This window comes from Hetaerina americana, unplaced genomic scaffold (genome assembly GCF_022747635.1).
Source record: "Hetaerina americana unplaced genomic scaffold, ioHetAmer1.1.p SCAF_2, whole genome shotgun sequence".
Lineage (NCBI taxonomy): Eukaryota > Metazoa > Arthropoda > Insecta > Odonata > Calopterygidae > Hetaerina > Hetaerina americana.
The window spans coordinates 72,934,483-72,954,232 of NW_027286763.1; the positions used below are offsets into that span (position 1 = coordinate 72,934,483).

General features: G+C 37.6%; 1 protein-coding gene across 1 annotated transcript in view; it reads left to right on the forward strand.

Moving 5' to 3' along the window:
• LOC139688147 (lysyl oxidase homolog 2-like) overlaps positions 1-19,750 on the forward strand; it is a 239,666-nt gene that overhangs the window by 112,244 nt on the left and 107,672 nt on the right. The window contains exons 2-3 of the mRNA XM_071585575.1: positions 645-791; positions 7,066-7,259. Coding sequence (XP_071441676.1) covers positions 645-791; positions 7,066-7,259 — 341 coding nt within the window. The remainder of the gene's footprint in view (positions 1-644; positions 792-7,065; positions 7,260-19,750) is intronic.

Below are 19,750 nucleotides of genomic sequence, written 5' to 3' on the forward strand. Positions count from 1 at the left end.
CTAATATCCCCCGCTACACACCATTGCGGCATCTTGTGAAATATTCTGCATATATTTTATGTTTTACTGCATACCTATATATGTTTTTTGCCGCTCTCATAGGTCATAAATGCATACACAGACTGTGAAACAACGTTTCTCATGACGAGTGTGAAAGGACTAAAATGTGGCAGCTTCCTGTACAAACTCATAACGGGCAAATTTTGACCCTATTTATTCAGTTATTATAAATATTTTTGGACAAATGAGGGAGCCCTTTTCGAAGGAGGTATTCGACTATTATTGTTGTACATAATAATAACCTTAAATTAAAAATAGACGAATTAACATTATAATTAAGACAATTACAATTAAGACAATTATAATTAAGACAATTGTAATTAAGACAATTATAATTAAGACAATTGTAATTAAGACAATTATAATTAAGACAATTATCATATTCCCACAACATTCCCTCCTCAATAGTCTCATCTACTTTGGGACCGAAGACGTTTGTGAAAATAATTAATCGACTTATTCATATCATTACGTCTTCTTCTCTTTGACGCTCTTCTTTTTGCTCCTGATAGCATGTCCACACCTGTTTCCATCGCTCAACATTGGTATAAACACATCGCTTCTCTTCTTTTCTCTATCTCCAGGTAACGTGGAAATCTTCCACCTCGGCCGATGGGGCAGCGTCTGCGATGACGAATGGGACACGCGCGAGGCCATGGTCGTGTGCCGCCAGTTGGGATTCGAGGGCGCCGTGAAAATCACCCACAGCTCGCAGTTTGGACCGGCGAGAAGTAAGTTCCCTCACATCATTTAAAGTTCACCCATGTAAATTAAGGGATATGGAAGATCATTCTGATCCAGGGAGGGCACAGCAATATTTAAAGGCGGAGCGCCCAATAAAACTCTGATCAGTAAAAATTTTTCAGCACAAACAAGTTGCATCTAAGTTGAACACATTTTAATGAATTAATTAGCCATTTTCCTTGATTAAATAATTATTAATTAGAAATATAAAAAATACGTCAAGAAGGCGCGGAAAGGCAAAAAGAATGGCGAGAATTATAGCACAATATATTAAAAATTTTTAATATTTATTTCGAAACATTCAGATTAGAATTTTTGTTGCCTTCAAATTTTTCCCTAAATCTTTTCTTTTTTTCATCAGGGGGCAGCATGGCCCCTGAGCCCCGTATCTTTAGCAAACGCTGCTTGGGCTAACTTTCCACGTGGTAAATATTCCCACCATTTCAAGACACTAAGGATAATGTCACCTAGTTATGTTGCAAGAACCAGATTCATTTATCATCACTGTCGATAATGGCCTTTGAAAAAAAACTGTTTTCTCTTATACATTCCCTTAAAATAACTTTATTCACTCATAGAAAAAAGATATACCGCGCATATGCATCTACATTCCTTTAAAATTACTTTATTTATCTTTTAAGAATGACTGCACAAGTTTTTTTTTTTGAACGTTCCTTCAACTCCATTCACAAATACTAGTATAGTATGTGAAATTGGTTATTAAATTCCCTTAGGTCTATTGCCTAACAGAGCGTTTCTAATTGAGTCCAGGCATTTCGTTTATTCGTTTCCTGAAATATTTATGTCGAGTCCTGCAATCCGGCGATAGTTTTGAAACACAAGAAAATCCACATTCAGAAACTACTTAAGGTGTAAAGAGTGACTGACCGACTTGGCCAGCTGTTATCACACTTGAAGTCAACACCCTCTCAGTCGAAGTGAGAAGCAAAATGGCGTATCGGCTAGTTTCTTTATGCTTAGCAGGCCACAAGCTCCATCCATCACTTCGGGTTTCCTCACTCGCTTCATTCCCTCAATCTTTATCGAAACGCTTCCAGGCCATTAGTATGCATACCGAACCAGCCAGCTACGGGATCGTAGGGGGGGGGGGGGTGAGAGGGAAGTGAAGGGGAGCGGTTGATGGATTTGAAGACAAAATATTCGCAGTCTTCCTAGAATCATGGGAGATAAGCAAATATATTCTAGGGTATCAATCACAAATGTTCCATTGATTCCAATAAACCTTCAAATGTACACGGAATCGCAGCCTATCTAGGACTTTCTTTTGAAGACAATGCCTTATTTCCCTCATATATTTTATATCCCAGTTTTCGTGCAACTCTTTTTCCTTCTTTTAACCACTTCAATATTTTCTCGTTCGTCTATTCCGACTTGAGTCACGAAATCCTCAAAACGGCATAATCTACTATGGCATGTCACATCCTCAACAAGACTGCGTATAATGAAATACGCTATGAATAAATGATTGCATAAAAATTTAACTTCAATAAACCTTTGCGTAGTTGTGCATAAAATTTCATCTTTGACATAACCGAATGTGTGCTGGAATTATTGATTTCTAAAATGATGATAATAACCCAAACTAAAAATTAAGAAACACCAAAATTAATTCTACCCCTTTTACTTGTACAATATCCACAAACGAGTTGAAACTAGTTATGATAGTCAAATTAACTCGCACATATCTACATCTACATAATACCCCGCAAGCCGCCGCAAGGGCGTGTGGCGGGGGGTGTTAGGTCACCAACCGTAAAAAGGAACAATACCACATGCAAAACAACAACATGGAAAATTACACCCACAGCAGCGCACACACTCATGCAAAAATCCCTTCATCCAATACTCATGCAAACACGCATACCACAAACCAACAACAAATTGCACCCTAGGATGCAGCACGAGAGCCATCCAACAACACGCAAGCCAGGACACAACAAGCACGAATGTGAAACACCACCACCACATGAACATGCAATGAAATGCGCCACCACCACATGAACATAGATGAAATGTTAATTAAAACTTACTGCAGATTGATCAAATTTATATTTTCTATTTCTGCAAAATTGAGATAACTTAAATCGCCAATGAAAAAATGAGCATAATAATATTTTTTTCAAATCGAAACTTCGCCTGAAGAGAGAAGTTTTAGAAGAATCCGCAAAGAATTATCTTCTAGCAAAAGGAGTGGAACCAGTTTACCTTGGCTAAATAAGAGATATAAGAGAATCTTATACTTTTGGAAGACCTTATTTGAGCAAGTACACGTAATATACCATACCATCTTTTAAACAGAGAAGAAGTGGCATGTACCGCCCACTTTCATTAGGTTTGTTAAACATGGGAAATATTTCCCAACGCGGACTAAAAAATGTCATTCAGAAGGAGACCAGATATGTGAAAAAATCAGAAAGCGGTTGCTGTTTACACAAACTATCATAGGGGTAGAGTAGTCATAAAAACGAGCACTTATTCTATCATAAAGTTTGGAATTGTACAAGGGAAAAGTGAATACTCCGTTTCGCAGGCCGTTTATTGGCAGTTGCAGCAATAGAATGTGGAAAGAAAGCTAGGCGATGGAAAAGACTTGCTTGACCATGCGGAATGTAAAGAACGTAAGACATTTCCTCGAGTATTGAACCATGATCACATGGAATGTTCATTGGAACTCAGCAATCGTGGTGCAAATTGTGGGGACACTGGTGATAAATGTTTGTTGCATTCCACTATCAGTCCCCCGTTTGCGTATTTGCTACCACATGTTGATTTGTACTTTTTAATAAATAAAAAAATATGCATACAAACTTAAGATAAAAGTTTCAACTGAAAACGTGGAGATGCCCATTTTACCATAAATAAATGTATATTTATCAAAATAATCTCTCTGAAAATCAGCACGCATTGGATTATTGAGTAAATCAAATGTAATCGATAGAAAAACAGATAAAGGAACGGCCCACTTACTTCCAACGTCCTACAGGAAGGACTAGAACCGATGGAAGAAGTTTGCTAGTTGGAAACAGAGTGTTATTTATTGAAACAACCAGGAGACAAGGGTACCAGAAGGAAAAACGAGGGAGATTTTCTAGTAACGGAAATGTTTAGCCATTTATTATAGAAAATAGTTACTCATCTAATTAGTGTACCGAAATAGATAAACCATTGGAAAGATAAATGCTGATACGAGATCAAGCAATGCATCAAATTACTAAGTACATAAAAATGGCTATCCTAAGCTGAGAACGAGGTAGATTTGGGAACTCAATTGAAGTAAATCGTATACCTACAAGTGTTGTATTGATAAAGTTGGGAGCGAAGAAATGCGGTGAGAATATTTGATTTTGGTGTTATTCTGAAGCTGGAAGTCCTTTCTCTCTCTGGATGAATAAAAAATATTTAGCGAAGTTAGCATAGAGCAAGGCAAAATAAAGCGTAGTTGCCTCTGGAAAGCCTCCAAAACAGTTTGATGAAAACGAATAGGGAAAGTTTAAATTAATTCGGAGCTAAAATGAGACTTATCTCTTTGGTAATTTTCTTCTTCTTCAGTTAAATGAAAAATATTCTCATAAAATTGTTCATTTTTCACTTCTGGCATAGACGGCGTAGATTCGATGCAAACACATATTATTTTTATTTATAACACAATATCTTCTCACGTATTTGTTTGTGAACACCCTTCGCATTCTCATATTGCATAGTATTTTGGGGACGAATAACAAAAATCACAACTAAAACTAGTCTTTACGAGCAAATTGTTTGACTCCTAGGACTTGATTTTAACCTCAAACGATGGGTTAACAGTGTGCGTACTGAGGATACTAATAATTACTTCGAATTATTAAGGACACTATAATTCTTGGCTGCATGGCTCAATGTGTTGCACTACAATTCAGGGAAAGCCGTTAAATGGAAACAATTGCGGGACTAAAAAACTGTTGACGTCCAGAAAATCACACCTTATAAACTTTAAATTGGGTTATCCGAAGAAATAACTTGGATTTGAGCCTAAGACCATTAGATAAACAAATCAACCCCTTGTATCGTGCCATGCAGGAGTTAACCGTAGTCTGATCTCAAGCGTTTTTATATTGTTTCGTAGAGTCAGATATAAAAAAAAAAAATTTGCACGTCTGTCCTCCCGAGTGCCGGAAAAATAATTAAGTATAATTCAACTGGATGACCCAATTCACTATTCACGTCCATCGCCAGAATAACAAACACCCAATCAGCAACTTAGCGATTCACTATTTTTAGCTCTGAGAGCGATGAATCAAATTAGCCGAGGCGTATGCATGGGTGACCGAACCTTGTCATCATTGACTTGAATCGGAATTGATCACTCCATTGTGCTACGCCTCTACTCTTGAGGGGGAGTAGATTGAATTTAAAAGCGAAGCAATAGGCGCACTGTCAACATAAGGGGATTCACGAATACGATAGATTTAACACTAACATTATAACGTCAATTAGTACGGTATTCATCGTTTGGGATTAATGTTACAGAATCACGGAGAAATATATAATCAAATGCTTAGGTAAAATATTTTATACTACAGAACAGGGCCAGGACCATCGAGGTTAAATTCCATTAATTAAATAATTGACTAAGAATCAAATTAAAATTATTACTCGTATTAAACGATCATTTAGACCGAAATTTCTGCATTAGCAAGTGTGAACCACACATTAAAATTTTAAAGAACCTTGTTAACCTGTAATCTCCTGGAAAGTGAGGTTGGCATAAATAGAGGACTTTGTTTATGATGATGAGAATTCCATCTAATAACAACCCTTTACAGAAATAATGAGGATATATGTCGGTCTTTGTGCCCTCAAAGAGAGAGGTTAATCCGAGGTATTAACCTTCAATCTCCCCTTCCTAAAGGAGAAAACCTTTATCACAGTCAAAATGAGCTTTATCTCCGAGGGAAAGCGACAATGAGGTTAGTGACTTGTTTTTCCTTAATTAAGACCTCGAGAACCATGCCGCAGGCAACTAGAAATTATTCCGCGTTTACTAAAAGTAATTATTTGCGACAGATTTGGGACAGCATCCTACGATTTTTCTGATGTGTTCACAGAAAACAGGAAACAGCAAGCGATAGTAACCCCTCGCCATTAAGTGGATACGTATCATTCATATGAGAATACGATTTGCAACGTTGAAACACAAGCAGGATCATCAGAGAACAATGGATTATCTCTTTTGATATCACTAGTGGCTTCGATTCTGGCGTTTGAATTTGAAGATCAATGCAAAGAATATCGGAGGGACAGGAAGCCCTCGGAGCCATTTGCTTGCACTGCGGTGAAATAGTGTTATCCTGCAACGTATGCAACATTAGGGGCACCAAAATAGTTCCGCGGAGGTGCGAGGATGGGCGGAACCCAATTTAGGGAAATGGAATATTCAATACGCGAAACGGAAATAAATATCTCTAAAGCTAAACTGTTGAGCGTGTTGGAAAGTCTACACAAATTTTGATCGCGCATCGCACGGAAGATACTACATGGTTGGTTCGCCGTGGACCAGCGAGCCAACTTTATGTCCTATCGGCGAACTTGACTATTATTTTTCTAACGTTATCAGCTAATTAAAGCAGGGAGCGAAAATGCTCATCTTGAATTTAATTATTCAAAACTTTAAGGAAATAGACTCCAATTTTTTCATTTTGGGAATCATATTTCACTCTAGTTATACCATAATGAAAGAGAACATAAACGACACACGACCTGATAATGTCACGCTGCTACAAAACCCAGATCGAAATTTAAAAAAATCTATATGGAAAAGCAAAGTGTCTTCTTTCATCCGGGAACATAAAAATTGTATATAATAAAACTATAGAAATTATGAAAGCTAGCAACAGCAATTTTATAGGAATCAACAATAATATCAATTTTAAACCATTAAAATTATCAAATTTTATATGCCGGCTTGTATTTTGACCACGAATCCAACCCATTTCCCTCTTTCCCAAACCATATACTACTCATTTCCATCGCTCATACCCTAAACATAAGCATTTAAGGTGGTTCTTAAGTTTAAATGCTATTGCAATGCATGTATTAAGGCGATGTAGAAGTAAGATCGCCCCTACAATTCCAATTTTAATTATCATCCGATAATTTTCAACGATTTACACCCTTAGAATTATTGGCGTAGTTCGAAGCCATCGCAATCTAATCCGGCATCTCTTTCTCTGCTTTTGCCTTCCTTCTTGCTGACCCCGCAAGGACGATTCTGGATGGACAACGTTTACTGCACTGGCGAGGAGAAAAGGCTTTCCGACTGCCGCTTCGACGGCTGGGGTCTGAGCGATTGCTCGCTGGCTGAGGCCGCCGGGGTCGTCTGCGTCGATCCCAACGTCAAGACCACCACGACAACGCCCCCACCGCCCCCGAAGAGGATGCAAAAGATCCCGATAAAGGTGGGTGAAGTAGGCTCTCCTGGGATTTTAGAGAGTGGATAATGACGGGCGTTGGATTCTGGTGGCCGCTGCCCCTTTAAGATGTGTGTTTTGTATAGCTTTCCGCAACATCAGGAACGAATGATGTGGTAGAGCAGGCGTGTCATTTGTTCCCGACACGAGATAGCAAAAATGCTGAAGACACAGCAGCTATTGGAATTCAACAATGGTCCCATATATCTGGCGTATTTCAGGATTTCTCTATGGTATGTGGTGTGCTAACGATGGGCTACCCTCATCGTCCTGAGGAATTTGGACGAAGCGAAATTGTAGAGTTAATCTTTTGTTCGTAATGTAGCAACAAAAGCTTTTCTTGTGTATGAAGAAACCAGTGTCTAGAGCCGATGAAAAAAACCACAAACACAGTTATCAACCCGAAGGTCGGTTTGATAATTGAGTGTAGAGCTCACTCAATACTAAGCCCAGCGGCGTGTGAAATTTACAAAAAAGGGAAGGGGGAGGGGGGGCAGTTCCTATGTCTATGCAGTCAATAGCTTCCCAGGAAGTTCCGGTACTCGAAAAATTGCCTAACTCGGATGAACGATGTTTCATGGTAATTTTCATCATTAATTTATTCATTAATTTCACATTCATGGATCAGTTTTATAAATGTGAATGCTTCGATATAACACGAACAGGAAAAAAATCACAAAGTTGGCGCTGTTAGGCGGTCGGATTGAAATAAATATTTGTTGCAATCGTATATATGGCAGGTAATCATCAAACAAACAATTGACTACAAATTCTCGCTAGGGTTTACGCGTCAATCATATTGAAAAAAAAATACAATGAACTTAATGAAAAAATTGTGTTTATGAACTCTCTGATTTTTTTATTTATTAGAAAAAAATTATTTAATTCATTATTTTGTGTAAAAACCATCTTATTTGTTAAATAACAGAAATGCGTTGCTTGGTAGTCCTGAATACAAGTAAAAAGTCGATTTTTAAACAGATGTTTGGAGAAAATGGTTCTGCTTCTATTGTACGATGAAATTAGTACTTTTTACCACTTCTGCTTAAAAATTCAATCCATACTTCATCCTATCTCTTATCTGAACTTATCACAAATGTAAGTATCACAAGGCTTCACAAAAATATGGGCTCTCGTGAACTTGCAAGGAAATGGTCATTGTCCAAGTACGAGGCAAACTCATTGAGCTGCGTCCATTCGTGAAAACCTTTGGAGGAGACTATATTAAAGAACTTACTGCACTTCCCCTCTAAGGGTATTCATACTATTAGAGATTAAATAAAAGAATAACACACGGCGTCTACGCTAAATGTGGGACTTATAAATTTATTTGACATTTGAATGTGATCGAGAACGGAGCTCCAGATGAACGCCGAGAATGTGTTCGCCGGCATATCCGTTACACCGGTAAGTTTGGTACAAAATATTCCTAATACCTGCAATATTTTATTTAATAATTTATAATAAAATATAACCATGTCAGGAAAAACAATGACACTTTTTTGTGATAAAATGAAACAAATACAATCTTAATTTTCTATCCAAAAGGTCTATTTTAAACCCATTTTGATATCTTAGTAAAATCCTCAGCTGTGGATTGATACTCACATCTATCCACACCGTTACAGTCGGTATCTGAGAAAGACGATAAGGTATCGAAGCTCGTTGAAAATAAACTGTCTTAACTAGACAACTACGATTATTCATTTCATTTCATCAATTATAAATATCATTTAGTATTAGAAATCCATTAATAATTAGTACTAAAACAATGAGTGATAGCGAAGAAGTGTTTAGATCCATACTACAATCATAGATCATACTATCATAAAGTCATAGATTATACTAAAATCCGTTCCTGATAATGCCGCAAGTCGGTGAAACGCGTTGTACCATATAATAAAATCTGTGGAAAAGTACACATCTTTCTTTTTAGTATGGATATTAAATACTTCCACGAAGTGAAGCCTGAAAGAATAGAATATAACAGTATTTTGATTCTCATTTTGCTGAGTTCTCAATGAAACAAAGGAAACAGTTTGAATTGAATGGGACTCTTGAAATATTTTATTTTAAATTCCCACAAAATTGATAGAAAATGGTTCAATTATTTCTCACGTTCTTCGTTCATAATATTTTTAAAATCTCAATCAGTCCACTTAGAAGCGCTACTGTCTTATTTGCTTATCTGAAATACGCAGACACAAACTTGGACTGAGAAATACCAAAATTAATTCGTCACCGACAACGGTCTCTGAGGTAATCCACAAAAGGGTGAATGAATTTAGTGAACAAAAGGAATGGACTAGAATAACTCAACTATGAAAATCCTTTATTTCAGTTTTGAGATAGGTCTATTCTAAAACCAGAAATAATAGAGTTGTTTTCATTGCTGAAAAAACTGTAAATGGGAAATGGTTGCTCTAAATGGTATATCTGTTGCCCTTGCCTTTTGCGGATACATTCAAATTCAACTTGCTAATTATCACAATTGATATTAATTGTACTTGCTTAGCCATAAAAAATTGCTAAGCGTTTGGGCTTTTCGGAGCCTTAGAACTTCTTCAATAGACGTAAATTATAGGAATTGAAAACATCGATGAATCATGAAATTTTGGGGAAATTCGTACAGATAACTAGAAATGCCGATGGTATGATAGTAGATCAATTAAATATATAATATACTGTGGATGAGGACGTCTCATAAAGACAGTTGTGCCACCATTCCGTAAAACCATGGCAGTAGTCATGTACGACACTAGAATACGGCCGCGTATGCATGGCCGTGATCACGTCCGATTGACTCCTACCTAGCGCATCAAAGTTTGGTACAGCGTTAGGATCAAATCGCATTTGCTAGCATTTCTTTATTATTACCTTCACTCGAAGAAATATTTACTCTACATCTTTACTCACAAGGAATAGATTCGGGATATAATGATTGGAGGTTGTAAAGGAATTCTTTCAAACATGAGCGACGTACTTAAGGACGAGTCAAGAAAACGGTTGGGGCTCGAAAGGTCGCTTCATAAAGAAATTAAAAGGCATCGCACGGGATCTTTTCAAGCAACGCTTTAAAAAAAACCTTCGCCACCACACAACCTGGCACAATGAAAATCGAAAATAGCATTTTGCCCGCTTGAATGTTATCCCTCCATGAATAGAGACGAGGGCGTTTGAATACGCGTATCTTTGAGTAACGTTGGTTTTGCCTTATGAATGCTTTATGCGGGATTTATCAAAGTCTCCCTATTTCAGGGAGTTTTTGGGTTATATGAGTTTCACTGTGTTGTTCGCATCTGTTTATTCCTTGGTTATGCTACAAACTGCTTCTTAAATATGGTCTGTCAACTCCAACCGATGTATTCTTGTTTGAAATTTTTAAATTATTTTTTTTTAATTCTGATCACAATAAACAATTTTGAATGCAATTATTTGTTAGCAACACTCCAAATCAATCCGCGAGTACTTCTCATCACTCAAATCCACAAGTCCCGTGTGAGAAATAAAGCATGCACTCGTACAATTAAGAGGCAATGGGGCATAGGGCGTATTTTGCGGTTTCCTGAAATCGTATACATGTAACTTTTTCTAATTAAAATTAATTTGCAATTGCCTATTTTGAATTTAGGTTTTGACAAACAGCCATGTTATAAAAAGCGAGCAAGCTTGGGGAAAAGCACTTCGTGTATGTATAACGGGCAGGTATATCATATGTGAATTTGTATGCCGATATATGATACCGCATTTATAATTTTCTCACCAAAAAATTGGTCGAATTACTTATCGTTCTTATTTCTAAAACTTAAACAGGTATGTTCCCTTAATTGGATAAGTGTTTAAAAATATTCAATGTGGAATATTTATTTTATTTCTCTCTTTCAATGATTTTGATGCTTAATTGAAGTTGTGCAAAAAATGACAGTTAATGTTTATAATGTTTTGAAAACGTTTGCTGAATGAATAATATTTACTTTAAAAACTCTCTAGAATTGTTAAAGTGCGAAATTATGGTGTTTAAATGTTGAAGCAATCATTGTATTGGATGTAAAGTTCCAAATTCAAGAGCAAACATAATATGGTGACCCTTATATTCGCCGTAAACACAAGGAAACACATTTCTATTTAAAGAAGAAGAATTGTGGAAGCATAAAACTTGCAGCGACGTTCTAAAGATTTGGCCTCCGATGGATTTCGCCATAATTTTTGCACAGACGTTAGGGTTAGCGAGAACACAAAACGTTATCTTTTGGATTTTTTACGATAATTTTCCGAAAAAAATGCAATTCGATAATACTTACGTATTCAGATGAGGACAGATGAATCGACAAGGAATATATGAATTTAATGATAAAACCCAAGGACTGTGTGTGTAAAAACATGTGTTACATTAACGACCCGCCAATACGTTTTCGGCCACTCTTGATTCGATTCAATATTACGACCGATCAATCCGCTGAAATTTATATTTTAGTGCCATTCGAGAAAACTTGCCAGAACGTGCTTCAACTTGGTTATTTTCGTCTTATATGATCACTGCAGAATGATAGCCACACTAAATGTTGGAAAAATACGGTAATATCGTTAAAAAAGGTACTCGAATACAATTCTGTGAATGAAAACAAAACTCGGCACCTAGCTTCCGTTTAATAAAAATCACTCAAAATATGGCGAACGTGTTTGACAGATATATGCTTCGAAAACCAATTTTAAATCCCCACCCCGGACATCGTACGAAGTCATTATTCAACTATCGATGAAGTCCTGATTGTCACCCCAGCTCACATGACACAATCGCGGCACCCGGGACGCGGCTCACGTTGACTGCTTAGGTTCGCGTCACGGGATGCAGTGTGCGGCGGATCGTGGGTTGTAAATATTCTATCGCGGCCACCCTCCCCTCTATTGTCCCGCAGATGGCGAGGACCGTGACGGAATAGGCGCCTATTAAATTAATGCGTTCGCGCAGCGCCGGCACCCACCCGGGAAACTCGAAGCCGCGATGGGTTTTGAGATGCGGGGTCGGTTGCGGGTGAGGAGAGAGCGAGAGGGGGACGAGGCACGATTTCCTCGCTCACCGAGAAAGATTAATACGATCGAAATGTAAATATCAACTGAGCTATGAAGGATCCAGTAACACGAGCGCGTCAGGAGTCAACCCATTCCCACGGAATTTCACGGAGGCCTGCATATTCATCGTACGGAGAGACGTCTCTTTTGACGGATGGATGGTCGCTATGGCCCCGACCAACATCGACTGTGCTCCCCGTGTAGACGCTCTCGTATAGCGCGTCTTTTCATCTCACTCCAGCGGATCCTCCTAATGTGGGTACCTACTCCTTTGCCGAACCCTATCACTCCAATGGACGTGCATGCAGGCTATCGGCTCTAGTTGTTTTCTGATGTGTTATCGGCACCAATGGATACCAATCATTTGTCAATTGTGGAGCGTGGTAGCCCAGTAGTTAGTGTTCGGCTACTGACTGGGGGCCTCAATTCAAGTACGGGTGACTGTAGTCACCCTCAGTTTTACCCATACAGCATGATTTTCCGCGTGCCAGATGTTTCTGGAAACCGTAGGTGGCGTAGGGAAAGGAATTTTCCCAATATCTTGATGTCTGAATTTTTCTTACTGAATAGTTGGGAAGGCGGCAGTAATGAACCAAATCTGGAGGGTTCATTGCCGTACCTGTTAGGTGAGGAACAAATTGATTGCTTGCGCTTCAGCAAGTACGAGCACGCACTCGAGAAATTTATGAGTGTACGAAAGGAATCTCATTATGAATTTGTCAGTTAAAACAGATCGAGAGGGTAAGTAAATTAAATTTGCTGAAGTGTTTGAGAAAATCTGGAGGAAATTAGCAGTTATCGGATGCTAGAAGTACAATTTACGAGACCAGTAGGGAAAATTTAAGAGTGAATGACTTTTGAGTGGCTGGTTTGAAATAGAACACGTGTGAAGCAAGGATGCACACGATATCATGATGGCTGTTCAACGATCTTATGGATTAATTTGTGAGATATAAATGCATGATTAAGAACAGCATAATTGTTTTAGATATAAACTTACTCGTTATAAGCTGATGATGCTGAGAACCCACGATATATACAAAGGATGACCTGGAAAGCTTCAGAGAGAACGGAGGGATAGTGAGTCCAAAACGAAAGTTGCTGTGCTTGGCGAGAATGAGAAGAATGATCGCTTATAAAGTGAAAACGGTGAAATTATTGAACAAACGGTTATTTTTTTACCTCGGAATATTAATTTCGAAGTATGTTCAGATGGATAAATAGATTAAAAGGCATTTAAATACCTACAGGAAAAGTTGATAGTGAACTGAGTACGCACATATATGTAGGTAGGTATAAAAAAATGAATGCTTATCGGAGGCGGAAAAATTGTGGCATATAACATAGTATTCCTCCTCTCAATATTTATACGTGAAGTGAAACGCCGGTATGCCTTGAAAAGAATAACGAATAAATAAAACAGACATGAGTTACTTGAGGACTGTTGGTCAGCGTATCCATTTTAACCCGCTATTTGCCTCAGGTTGGTGCTGGATCACCAGCGAATAAGTTTATTATTTGTATTACTTACCATGTTCCGTACTTGATTTTTTATATTAATGTGATCATAACGTAGGTGAGGATAAAAGGCTCCCTCTTATCGGTCTTTTCACCAGTCAATTTATTCAAACTTCACGTCATGCATCTCGCCCACCGATGGAAATTAGAACTACAGGAGCGGCGCGCCCAGCCCAGGAGTCAGTACACTTATTTTCCGGACGAACCCTGTAGAATTATTCCATCTCCGTGCCACCATCGAATCCGTATCATTTATCTTTATCCAGTAGGTTAGATCGTACGGAAAAAACTTCGTGATTCCACTGAATACCATTATAGATTTTCCAATGAGTCCAATCATTGTGGATTTGAAACAGAGTTTGCCGGTTTATATTCGTTAACGGCTAACTTTTAACGAAACGGCCGCCTCTCTCAATTCAGAAATCAGGTCGTTCGGCACCGGGACACAAAGACTCGGCGCGTGTAGAAGATGAGTCTCACGAACGCGAAATACGCAGTTAATAGCGTCCATTATTTAACCGAGAATTCATCTGGCGGTAATAATTTCAAATTACACAATCGTTGCTATTATAAGTGTGGGCTTCATTACACTAGATTCTCTTGTCGGCGCCCTACAAAGCTCTCGAGTCGAGGTCTTGCAGCTAACATAAATCATTACACTATCCTTTTTTTGTACATGAATCACGCCAAATACTCCAGCCCGAAGGTTGCAAGGTTTTATGGCGCACCAAACGCTTTTGAGTTAAGAGTGCACTACTAACGGAACGGCCATATACTGCGCTGGCTCTTCAAATCGCTCATCGGGATGAACGTGAAGAATTATGCTAGGCTTTTTATACCCACCGAGTGCTTAAGAAAAAGCGAGCAATCTACGTAAGCGCATATACAGGATGAGAGGAAGCATTTGTTGCGTTTGTAACCGGTGATTTGAATATGTATATATATATATATATATATACACACACATATATATGCGTGTGTGGGTACATATATATATACATATATTTATTTATTTTAGTACAAACATTCCCATACATTTATTTTCCCATGTTTTTACAGGCATCATTATGACCATCCATTATGGAGAGAAAAATGGGTATGTGGGGGAACTAACTGTATCTTTAGCTTCACATTTATAACGATAGGAAGGTCATACGAAAAGGTTATTAATTGTTGAATGCTAATTTCTCTTAATTATTACGAAAGGTAAATCAAAATGTCGGAGAAAGTAATATAATGGCCATATTAGACTTTTTCCTATAGATGCAAGCAGCATAAAGCAACTTAAGGGCAAAAAGAGCAGATAGAACCAATTGAGTAGTGTCAGGCGTGATATGGTGGAATTAGAACATAATAAAGAAAATATAATAACAATGAATCAAGTAATTGCTGATTCATAGTTAATTTAAATAAAGCAATTAATTATCTAGTGGAAAATTTTTACTATATTTTCTTTATTAAAAGCAGATCGGTTTACCAAAGCTGCTCAACCGAATATTATAGAACTTGCTTTATGAAATCATCGTGCTAAAAGAAACGGAAAATAATCAAACCTGGTTTCATCAAATGGATGATTTGAGAAGTTATTGGGACGGAAAAGTTGAAGAGTTTGAATTTTTAGATCAGACCCTCAATAAGCCTAAAACGCGGAGCAAAATAAAGCGAACATTGTCAGGTAGCACTCCTTTATCGAACATCGAAATAGGTACCTGTGGAACAGAAACACGGAAACTTGTTTTCCTATAAAGACAATGCAGATGGAAAAAAGTTAGATGAATTGCTACGAAGAAGTGTTATTTCGCGTCAGTTATGCCTCACCTCATGTTATGAAAAAGCCTAGAATTTCGTAGAATGACAGTGCTGCGTGTGTGTTAAGTTCTTAGCCAAGACCCAGAACTTTATCCAAAATTCCATAGTTGCACACAATACGACATACTTCCCTTAAGTGTCTGACTGATTTTCCAAAAATATTATTTTTAGCATTTAAAGTTCTCTGGCTTGGTATACTACACGTGAACTTAGTTCTAGAAACTCATCAAGCCTCTTATGGACATTTTATTTCTCTGGAAATCTGTCAAGAATGTGCTCCCTTTTGGCTTGAACGCCTTGGCATGCATTTGACAGGGCTGGAGACAAAACTTGAGCAGGGTAGGTTCTCGACAACAATGGGGGACTCTCGTTGGAGAGGTGACGTACCATTTCGCAAATCTCCTGGCTACACGCCATGGGAAGTTACGGGAAGTGCTATAGACCTACGCATGCGCTACGATGTATTAAAAATTAATCAAGGTCTGTTAACTGCTTATCATCTCCTAAGATTTTTGCACACAAAATAGTTAGGTTCTCTCATTACAGCATTTAAAAAATAAATTGTTTCTTAAATGTCGGAGAAGGGTTGATTGGAATTTAAACGTAACAGAACATATTTCCAATCGTAGTTAAAATCGGATGAAACTGGCGCCTTTCATGTTTATGATTGAAATCGAGTCTAATGATTTCAATAATGTGAAGTGTGTTTTCCAAAAATGGGATATTTAAATTTTCAATTTATATTCAGGGATGGTGTACAACGCCTGTTGCGTCGGATAGGATCTCTAAGTTGACAGGGATATCGTGCACCATTGCGGACATTAATGAAGTGACCCGCGTCAATTTGGCTTAAATTCTAAATTTGGAGGACTGCGATGGTAAATTTACTCATGTTTTGGGTGAACTTATTCTTATTAATATATTCACTCTTACCCTACCAATTAAAGGCACGACATCCAATGCCTATTTTCTTCTGCGTTTCGCGTGAAATTCTTCTTTATTGTCCTACATTACTTCCTCCTTCAGTTTTTCCTGCCTTTACCAGCTTCTATGCTACCCAAAGAACCGTTTCTCTTCCGTTCACCACTTCGTTTACTCTTCCTACCTACTATTGCTTTTATGATACCTAAAAGGCCTCCTTTCTTTCTTCTTTAGCCCGCTACTAACATTCTCCCTTCCATAGCGGTCCTCAACATCCCACCACGTCTCTAGCCACTTTCTCCCTTTTTTCGGCTTCCCCCCCACCAACTTTCTCTCTTCACCCACCTTAATTAAAACTTTGTCCTTAGTATTCCTCTCTGTCCAACTTACTTTTCAATTCTCCACCACACATATCTCTTAAAAGTCCGCAATTCACGCTCATTTTCTTGCCTCAACGGCTAAGTTTCACATCCATAAAACACCTCGCACCATATTAATCTTTACTATAGTTTTCTTTACCATTAGTTTTCTTAACTTTCTTAACTTACTTAGCGTACATGTCATCAAGTCCCTTCTTCTTGCAAATTCTTCTCTTTATGATATTCTATAGACTGAGAGATTCCGAAAGTGTAGAGATATTTTCTTCCATGTTTCGACAGGGAGCTCACGTGCTCACCGAATATTTCCTAGTTCACAAGCACGCGCAATACGTGATCAATATCATGCGTAATGTCAGGAGAAATTTCTGCTGTCCATATTTGAACTTATCGTAACCTTAGCTATAAATCTAATATAAGGGAAAAATATAAGAAGAACAATTAAGTACTTATTTATACATCAAAGTATAGTGCAGACTGAAACTTTAAGATTATTGTGAAGAAATTGTGATCTGATTCCTGTTCGTTTTTCCCCCACAGAAGGATTTAAATCTGCACCAAATTAGCACAATTTAGGCATAACTTACATCGAAAAAGCTTTTTAATTTTTTGCACATAATTTTTTTGATAATTCAAACTTCCGCATGCGGAAAAATTTATACCAAACCGTACATTATTCCTAACAAAACAGCGGCGATCGCGAAAACAAGAAAAAAAAGAAAAGCGAAAATACGGGTTAATAAATAGCATTTTGCAAACGGAGGTACCGGCGTTCATTTTGACCACCAATTCTACTTCAGTTTTATTCCGAAAAAAGGCAAAAATAATGTATGTAACGCGGACATGGATATTCATCCAACCAATTATCGTTCGTGTAGGGCATGTAAGAGTTACGGTGAAGCTCTCCATTGCCTGTGGGTGACATGACGACAATTCACATGTCATTGAAAAACGGCTCCAAGGATATTTTTCTATTATCCTCGCCCTAGCAATTACGCCCATCATGTAGAAAAGCAAAGCGTTTGGTCCAAGCATGCTTCAAATTGAAAAATGGGACGGTTCTCACAGGTCGGAAGAGGAGTAGTATTTCGATTCAATCCTCCCCTATGCCTATCGTAAATCACAACAGATTACAATCACAATAATGATAATGTTTATTGTTACACCAATAGAGCATAAATAAATGATCCATATGTTAATAAAGAGAATAAAAGAAAAACAAAAATTTTGGAGTAATTTTAAGTAGTCTTGAAGGTATCTGTACGAGGGCCACCACCCAATAATTTTCGGTTTACATTGCATTACAGGTGAAAAAATTAAAAAATTTCATGTATTAACGGTATATTCGTAATTTAGAACAAAATTAATTATTTAATGGCATTGTTATAAGTGACAAATAATAACTTTACGAAGTCATAATGGACTCTGGATTTCCTTAGCGAAAATCGAAGATGGTGTATTTTTATTGTCATTTTCATGGACTCTTTATTGATGCAAGAATTCACCTTAGGTTCTATATGCAAGCCCAAGTCAAATCTGGTGTTTGGTTATGCCCAAACTGACGTTTTTTTAACAACGTCAGATTTGGAATGGGCAAAGATATACATGTTTTTATTAGCATATATTTGAAGAACGTAGGTAACAGTGTTACAATAAATATCGCGATATGGTCAAAAGAATAATTAGGGATGAATGTCGACCGAAAACGAGACCAAGGAAACTGGGAAATCAGAATCAAGGGAGACGTACTTGCATTTTTATAACAAAGCGTGCGAAAGGTATTCCTTATGCTTTGTCCAGCAAACATTCGACTAAGTCATAAGCTCTTTCAATATTTTTTATCACGTTTGGCAGAAAAAATGAACTAATATTAGGTCCACGCACAAAATTCAAGTAAATTGAAATAAAGATAAAGCGTACAGCTGGGATATAAATATTTTTATCAAATCAACTCCTTTTTCAGCATACGGTGCACTATGAGTTCTAGAAAAGAATCCGACGCGTCAAAAAATTACGACATAACTGGTGTATAAGTTTCTTGCAAAGTCGAAGATTCGACGCCATTTAAAAGTTATAACGAAGGTATAGACCATTTACTTACACGTACATGCAGGACATAATGGATATTATACACCTCATTCTAAATCAAAGACAAAAAAACTAGTGATGAATTGATAAACACCCTTCCCTTTTCATGAGGTATCCTTCATCTATATTTTCATGGCTGTGTCCAAACATTCCTGCCACATCCCCTTTCTGCAGCACCCAGATTAACGTGTGAATGGGCATGTGGAGTCTAGAAAAATGTATTTTAGATCAATTGAAAGCAACGGTATACACGTAACAATACGTATCGGCCGGGAGTGATGAGGATTCCAGGCCGGCGTGGAATGGAGCAAGGGTCGGTTGATCATAAATTTTGTCCCTCCAACGAATACGTTTGGAGACGTCAATCCATCTCCTGTGCCTGTTGTTTTTCTGTCTGCCAGATTTTTTTGCGTTGAAAATGCTTTTATTGGTGCTTTAATCGAGGAATTAGTAGTAACACGCATTTCAGTGCCTTTAAGGTAAAAGCATTGTAGAAGTGAAAACCAATGGAATTGATGCTTTTGCAAATCCATCGCATTTCATGGTCAATCCTAAATATTAAGATAATTAGAATTAACCCGACTAATGGCGGCAATGAATAATGTTAGCGCATCATCAGTAACTGTTTTCCCATTAATATAAAAGCATTAAAGACCTATATTATGGAACGTATGATAAGAGTTTGACTTGATTATT